The sequence below is a fragment of the Perca fluviatilis genome, chromosome 2, assembly GCF_010015445.1.
Source record: "Perca fluviatilis chromosome 2, GENO_Pfluv_1.0, whole genome shotgun sequence".
NCBI classification, from domain to species: Eukaryota; Metazoa; Chordata; class Actinopteri; order Perciformes; family Percidae; genus Perca; species Perca fluviatilis.
In genome coordinates this window covers 29,403,279-29,411,077 of record NC_053113.1, presented here as the reverse complement: position 1 = coordinate 29,411,077, position 7,799 = coordinate 29,403,279, and the positions used below count along the sequence as shown (strand labels likewise).

The 7,799-nt window shown below is 39.0% G+C and overlaps 1 protein-coding gene across 1 annotated transcript in view; it reads left to right on the top strand.

Annotated features, from left to right (window-relative positions):
* Positions 1-3,894: 3,894 nt before the first annotated feature.
* foxn1 (forkhead box N1) overlaps positions 3,895-7,799 on the top strand; it is a 21,080-nt gene continuing 17,175 nt past the window's right edge. Inside the window, exon 1 of the mRNA XM_039821887.1 lies at positions 3,895-3,946. Coding sequence (XP_039677821.1) covers positions 3,906-3,946 — 41 coding nt within the window. The 5' untranslated portion in view covers positions 3,895-3,905. The remainder of the gene's footprint in view (positions 3,947-7,799) is intronic.

The following is a 7,799-nucleotide window of genomic DNA, read 5'->3' as shown; positions in this document are numbered from 1 at the left end:
ATATTAAGTTTAACTAAGTTTCCGGCAGAGATATTAACATGTGCAACAAAGAGAGCAGGTCAGCTGGCATGTTTCTGATAATTTTGTTTGTGTGACAGATGCATTGGTATACATATCTTAATATAAAAAGATATATACACAAATTGACTGTGCACCTTTTTGAGGATCTCAACAATGACATATCAGACATAAAAGGGCTTGCTTATGTTTTATAACTCACAAGACCGTGGTACCATTTTAAGTAGTATACCTCTATTTTTACGTATATGCTGTCTATTTGTTTAGCAACGTTGATAAAATTGTGACGAAAATTACATAAATTACCACGTTTTAAGAGGAATAAGACTATATATGTTGAAGCAAGAAGGCAGCAACTTGATCTCTTTTTCGGCTCTATCTGTGCACGTCTGGACAGCACACTGGGAAGAGTTCATTCACTGTTGCATCACATTTTATATTTGCGGCATGTTAAGTCTGTCACATAAAGACGGTAGTGCAGTTTTCTGTCCTATCTGTCCTTTCTATCTGTGTACTATAACACACAAACTTTTATTGCGTGTGTGACAACTCATCCTGCTGATTCAGTACTTTCTAATAAACCTTATCCCAAGTTGTAGCCTGATAGCCCCAAGGTCAAGCCTGTACAACAGTATGTGCTGTGCTGTCCCTTAGACAAATCACTTATGTATCAATGAATGTATTTTTTTCTCTCTTGGTAACTTAAGTCACGCATATCCTGCTCCTGCTTATTAGCAAAAAAGTTCGTTGGTACATGTCAAAAAGGGGAAAAGCAGTGTGTTTTGTAAACAGAAGAAGAGTGATGCAATGATTTACACACACACACACACACACACACACACACACACACACACACACACACACACACACACACACACACACACACACACACACACACACACACACACTTGGTTTAAAATGTACTTTAAGGTGCCAAAGTCCATTTCTCACCATGGAAAAGAGAAAAAACGAGTTTAAAAGAATAAATCCAGCTACAACACCACATTTTATTTATTTATTATACCTTTATTTTTATGGAGCACATTTATGGTCACAGCATCTTATCTGTAGACAAAAAACTTGTTTTTTGTATAGTTAGGTTGGATATATCATTATTTATGACTGTCCTAACCATTAGTGGAAAATAAACTGTCAGCTCTAAAGATTCCCTTTTGTCTACTTTGTTCCTTATTCTAACAGCTGAAGCCCCTTAATCTCTGTTTAGTTGGGCCATCGTCCATTAAAAGATGTCTTGGAACATTCTTTTACTTCTGGGTGGAGGTTTAGCATTGGCACACGGAAGTGGGGTAATGCAGTTGATCATCAAGTCCTCATCTTTCTTTTTGGATGCCGATTTGTCTTTTCCAACCTTGAACAAAGAAATCTGGACTTTCTTTGTGGCCTGGAGGATGTTCACCAGAGCATTCCTTCGATTGCCATCTCCATCCTGCTGGTGGCCATGTTCCCCGATTGCTCCGGCAACCACCCACTTTCTGCCAATATTGGCCTACAAGGTGAGACAGGACATAATACTCACTCAATCTTAAAAGGAAAAGTTTGACATTTTGGGAAATATGCCTATTCCCAAATGATAGCCTAGGGTTCAGTGACTTCCTGGAGTCTTGACGTAACAGTGAGGTTGCCTGACAACCAAGGGCGGGCAAATAAACTGTTGTTCCTGAAGAAACAATTAAAGCATGTAATTCCCTGTTTTTTTTTAATTCCTGTTTGTGTAGGTGTGAAACAAATGAGAAACAACGGATAATTATTGAGCTTTAGAGAAGTGTTGGCCTGCGAGCCAGGCTAACTGTCTCCCCCAACATCATGGCACACCCCACCATGGGCCCTGAATATTCAGACTTGCCTGTTTAGCATGTGTGTGAATGTCATTTGTGAAGGCCACCAGTATCAAGATACATCCACTGTCACATTTCCCTGCTGGCTTTCATGCATGCCTTCAGCCACTCTACCCAACGCCATCGCCTTCTCCTACATTAACCTTAAAGTCATGGATGTGGTAAGAACTGTCAGAAAAGATAGAGACCCCATAAGTGAGTGTGTTGACATGCACCCAATGTTTTGGATAAAGGCTCATATCTAGTTTTTAGATAAGCATCTTATATTAATCCTTATGTCTGATCATTATGATCTTTTTATATACACACAATATTCTGAATATCACCATAAAAACAAAGTTCAGGCAGACTGAGCTACAATTTTTCGAGCTACAGATCGTAGCTCGACAAATTGATATTAATACCTACTAGGTACAAAACGCTGTATTGCCTTGTCTCAGGGTCCAAATATAATTAAAAAAGAATAATTTAATTTAAACAGTGTTACATTATCCTATTTAATTTAACTAAATTTTAACTAACCTAAAGAAAAAGAAAAAATAGTGCATGTGTAACCAGGGCTCCAGACTGCGAACAGATGGACGCATTTTGCTAACATTAGGCTAAGGAGTTAGCCTTGGCCTAACGTTAGCCCTCCTCTCTTTGTTTACGGTCTCAACAGGCTTGTGTGCACTTTCGGTCGGCAGATCTGTGTTGATAGACCTCGGCAGTGCTGTAGTATTCGGCCTCGCCACAAAATCAACCGCATTTTTACTCAGTGTTGTCTCTGTCTCAGACAAAAAGGACAGGATTTGTACATCAATGCAAATGTCAGCGCCAACATTTTCTACACGCCGCGGTACCGCTCCCTCACTTGGGTTAGAGAGAGGTATGTGACAGCAGAAAGCAGATACTGCTTCTATAAAAACAAAAATACATATAGGCTGCTAAATGTGTAACTATTTACCTGGTAAAAACAAATGAGTATTTATAAGCTCCTCTCTCTCTCAGGCTCCCTCATCACTCAATATTTCCCACACTGGGTGTTAGACAGTTTAGATATACACCTTTACATAAAAGTTGAATCACCTCAGACTGTATGATTGTTATTTCAGTCCAAACAAAAAAGAGAGGAGGGAGGGGGAGCCTGTATGAGGCTGAGGCAATAATACAGTACATTGACAATAATAATACTTCTATTCTGAATGTGCATTTGTTAAACACCATTCAATTAAAATGTGACTGTGAACTCAAATAAAACAGCACATTGTAGTTTCTGTATATATCCCCAAAGCATCAGTAAAACGGTTAAAATGGGGTGTGCGCCCCTAAATTTTCTGCCTGTGCCCCTAAAATTTTGTAGTTAGGGGCTACAATGCTCCTAGTAAAAAAAAGTTAGTCTGGAGCCCTGGTAACCATGGTTGTCTGAGTGGATAGAGTCTTGACAGATAGAGAACCATAATCGTGATAACTTTCTCAGTTACTGCAAATTATACACCATGCAATGTAATCCATGCAAAGTTTGAAAATACTGTACTTACTCAAACTATTTTGTGTTGTCTTTCAACAACAGAATATTCAGCTTTCAAAAAAAAAAATCTTTGGAATAGAGATGCTGCAGGATCAAGGGCTCACTGTTGTTTTTGGGATTGTTAAATGTAATGATTGGGATCAAATCTCATTACCATCCATAGGATTAGGGCCACTTGGTCCTCCAATTGATTTAAATAGAGTCAAGAGGATAGAAGGCAAATCCCTTCAAAGGGTCAATGTGGGAGAAATACAAAATGATTGAAGATAAGAGAAATCAATTTTAGGCACTTGATTGAAAACATTTCTTTGAACTGTGGCAGTGTTCTGTATATCTGCTGTATGTGAAGAGCAAAACGGATTTTAAAATGGTGAAACTACAGAACACAGAGGTCAGATGAGTAAGCAGTTATGAAATCCCAAAAATTTTCGTTTAATCTAGCGACCATTCGTTTGGTAAAGACTGAATGACGGCAACATTCAAAGGGAAACTATCACTCTTGTTGAATTGGTTCTCACAGAATGGAAGTTAATCAAGGTGTGATGGATGTCTTTTATCAGAGGTAAGACAACATCTTTATCTCATGATATCTTCTGTCTTTTCTTATTTTGATAACTTTTGGTCTTTTCCCAATCACGATCCAATGTAAGCCAGTCCTGTCCCAGTTTGTGTGTTGTGACATAGATAAAAGGCATACAGGATGTATATGTTTTCTTTGTAAAAGCTCAGGTGAATTATTAGTATTTGGTATAAGTCTCAGGTTACTATTATTACCACTTGACTGTACTTAGAATTTATGAACCTGTTTATTAATAAGGTTCCTGCGTGGGTGATGAAATGGAAATTGTGAATATCACATACTGAGAACAGTCATTTCGGGGAGACAGCTGCACATTTTATTACAAAGTATCCCTGGGACAGGCAAAGTCATTGCTGAATTTATATAACCTCACCCTGAAGCCAAAAAGTGAACTATTCAGTTATAAAACTCGCTGCAGTGACAAACATGTTGCTTCATGCTTTTAATGTGCTGGGACAGACAGGTTACAGCGGGGGTTTCTTTAAGAGCTATCATAAATTATTACACAGCTTGGTTGAATACTTGATTCTGATTGGTCAGCATTCTGCGGTATGCTACAGACCGTTGCTAAGTATAACAGACTGTTGCCATGGACAGAGTTCTGATCATAGAACGTGGCAGACCATTTTTAAATCGATACAATCAGCCTGAGGGGTTGTATTCGCTATAATGACCGGCTCACTATACATGATCCTGCTTATTAAACGGCTACTTACCAAAAAAATCAATATTTTTGACACAAAATATTAATTAAAAAGGATTTATTGATTAAAAAATGGTTGTATTGCTTCCGCCAAGGAAAATAATCTGTTCTATACGGTTGGAACACTGCGGTCAGGAATAAGGTGGATAGCCTACTTAGCATTATAACTTATTTCACATCAAACTGAACATTTCTGTTGCTGGTGAAGTGAGTCAAAGTGAATGTTACGTCACTGCAGTTGCGCACACATTGTGGTGGCAGAAAAACAGCCGACTGTTAAGAAATCTCTAAAAGACGTGTTCGTTTGATTTCTGAGGAGGAAGGAGAGGCTGGGATCGAATTGAAAGTTAAGCAAAAGGTTTAATAAAACAACACGATGAAAACGATAGTCAAAACACAATCAAACATAAAACATGAAACATGAAACACTGCCAGCAGTGGACTGAAATGACATGCCTCCTCTTCAGGAATTACATCAATCAGTCATGCGACATGACAAAACAATACACTGTAAACAGCGGTCTTCAAAATGCTTCCCCTTGCGGGGTCACAGATTGAAGCCCCGAATCTTTCTCAGGATCCGAATTATATTCCTCTCTCTCAGGTTAAGGACACACCTCTGAATTTCAAGTTTACTACAGGTCACAGACAAAGGTCGTTTATCATGGTAGTGCCGATTGTATTCAAGTTTACAAAGTTTGCATTTCCTTTGTTCTAATAAAGTCTAGCTCAACAGGGGATGGCTCTCAAAGTTGTTTAAACAATAAGTCTTCTAGAGCTTTTACATTCATGCTAAATAACAGCCATGACCTAATTAATTCTTTAGAAACTTGAGTAGGTGTGAGCCAGACCAGTGCTGATTAGGTGTGGTGTGATGCAATCGGTTGATTCAGTGCTTCCTCCAGCTACAGTGTTCATTCGACTAAAAGTACATTTTTATCAGACATCACCAATGGTTTAACTTTTTACAACCTAACACGACACAATAATGAATATACTGTTTATCACAATAAATCCATGGTTTTTCAGGGACGACCTTCTTATAATACATCCATGGGGATAACTGGGTAGTTAGTTAGCTAGCTTGCTTATTCCTCCATGTTTTAATGCTACACTGGTTTTAGAAAATGAGCCAAACAGCCGACTGGTGAACAGCAGTTGGTGCTGATTTCAGAGACTAATAAGCCATCTAGCTAACTAGTCAACCCCAACGTTAGCATATCCATCCTTGGAGGAGCTGCCATCAGCTCTCCTTCCAGTGAAGTAGTCTGCCAGCAGCAGAGAGAAGGCGGGGTGAGCTAGGTAGGGACCAGGTTGGGCGATATGTTTGAAATTTTCCAACTGGACTCTGTCAGCCCAGCAATCTGTGGTAGAGGCGACTGACGTTACCCCTAGGGTTAGGGTAGGATTAGGGTTCTTCTGAGGCAGACCATTAAATTAGCTAAATAAAATGGCAAAATTCGCTCAGGCCTACTACTTCAGTCTAAACTTTGGTCTGATAAACCATACATTCTTTAAACAAACGTAGCTGTCGAGGCTTAAGTGGCCGTGTTTTCATCTAATGTGTTGAAAAAAGACTGCAGAATGCCGTGATTAATCATCATGGCGTCTAATAATTTGCAATAATATCCGGCTCGCTCTACATTATCCCTTATGTCAACACTTGGACTGATGATGGTAAAAAAAGTTGTCAAAGTACTGCACAAGTGTGGCTCAGAAGAACAACTAATCAACAGACTTCAATCCAGGTGCTATATCATAATGAAATGCTGTCATTTATTTGTCTGTTCCCACTCCGTGGGTGTCGGAGCCATTATATGAGGGTGGGGAGAAGTCCCGCCCAATTATTAGCACAGCTCTCCGGCGAAAGCCAGATTGCCCTGGTGAGTGAGCTAACCATGGAGTTAACTAATACTCTGTTTTCATTTTTGCCAAAGTGCTGTTAGCGATCCCCGTTTCCCAAATATTGATTTAAAAACAATTTTACTGATTAAAAATTGGTCCTCCAGAGTCTATTATCAGCAAAGGTCTGTTATACAGATTTAACAGACCGTAGAATGTCGTGATTGACCAATCAGAATCAAGTTTTCAACAAGGCTGTGTAATATTTAAGGAATAACGTAGAGCGAGCATTATTGCTGATTAGAACTGTGCTGGATGTATTAAGAGAATAACCTCGATAGGGTGATGCGTCTTCTTAAATCAGCCTGAAGGGGTTTACAACTTGTCTGTTCTTACTTGTATTTTCACCCATGACAAATAAAAACATCAGTCATCAAGAATCAAATTAAGAATACTAAAAAAATCAGGGATTGTAAAAACTTGGGACTGATGCTTAATCATATTGACAGCCAGGTGACGATTAGAGCAGTATAAACAAACACAGCTTTATTCTTTTAAGATTATAAAAGGGTAAATAACATTATACATTATTACATTCTAGCTCTGTAAAACATGATATTGAAACTGAGAACACCCAGCACTGGAGCAGTTCTTTCCTAGACAATGAGACTTTCACTGAAGTGCCCCCTGGAATCTGTTCCCACATTCAAGAACTCCATCTTTGGCAGAAAGACCCTTCGGCAGTAGCTTCGCTCGGCAGAGGCCTTGCACTGTAACACAAGAGTTTATTCAATCTGTAATTAATCCTCTATCTCATGTCTCATGTCATTCTGCCTCACCCTCTCTCTGAGGCCAGGGTTTGTTCAAGGATAAGCAATGAACCATGGGTGTATGAAGCATTGAAAATGTGGGTGGGACAATCTTAACAGAGAGTCTGGAGGGCCGAGCAGATATCATTTTCTATATTCTGGTGCTTTTTAACAGGTGGTTTGATACTTTTATCTGGCTATTCTAGCACGAGAAAAATATTACATTTTGTAATTTCACCTTAATTTCACAAAGGAAGTGGCCGACCCCAGATCACATATTTTAATATATAAAAAAGCTAAAAGTAGAAATGAAGGGGTGCCTCAATCCAAGATGGTGCTTGTGAGATTGCTACAGTGGGCATTTGAAAAAACAATGTATAAACGGTTTGCAAGATTTAATGTTTACACTTGGGGGAAAGTACTAACGTAAGCTTTCTGGAGGGCTCCTAAGAAGCCATGTGCTGTGGAGAGGCCTATAATA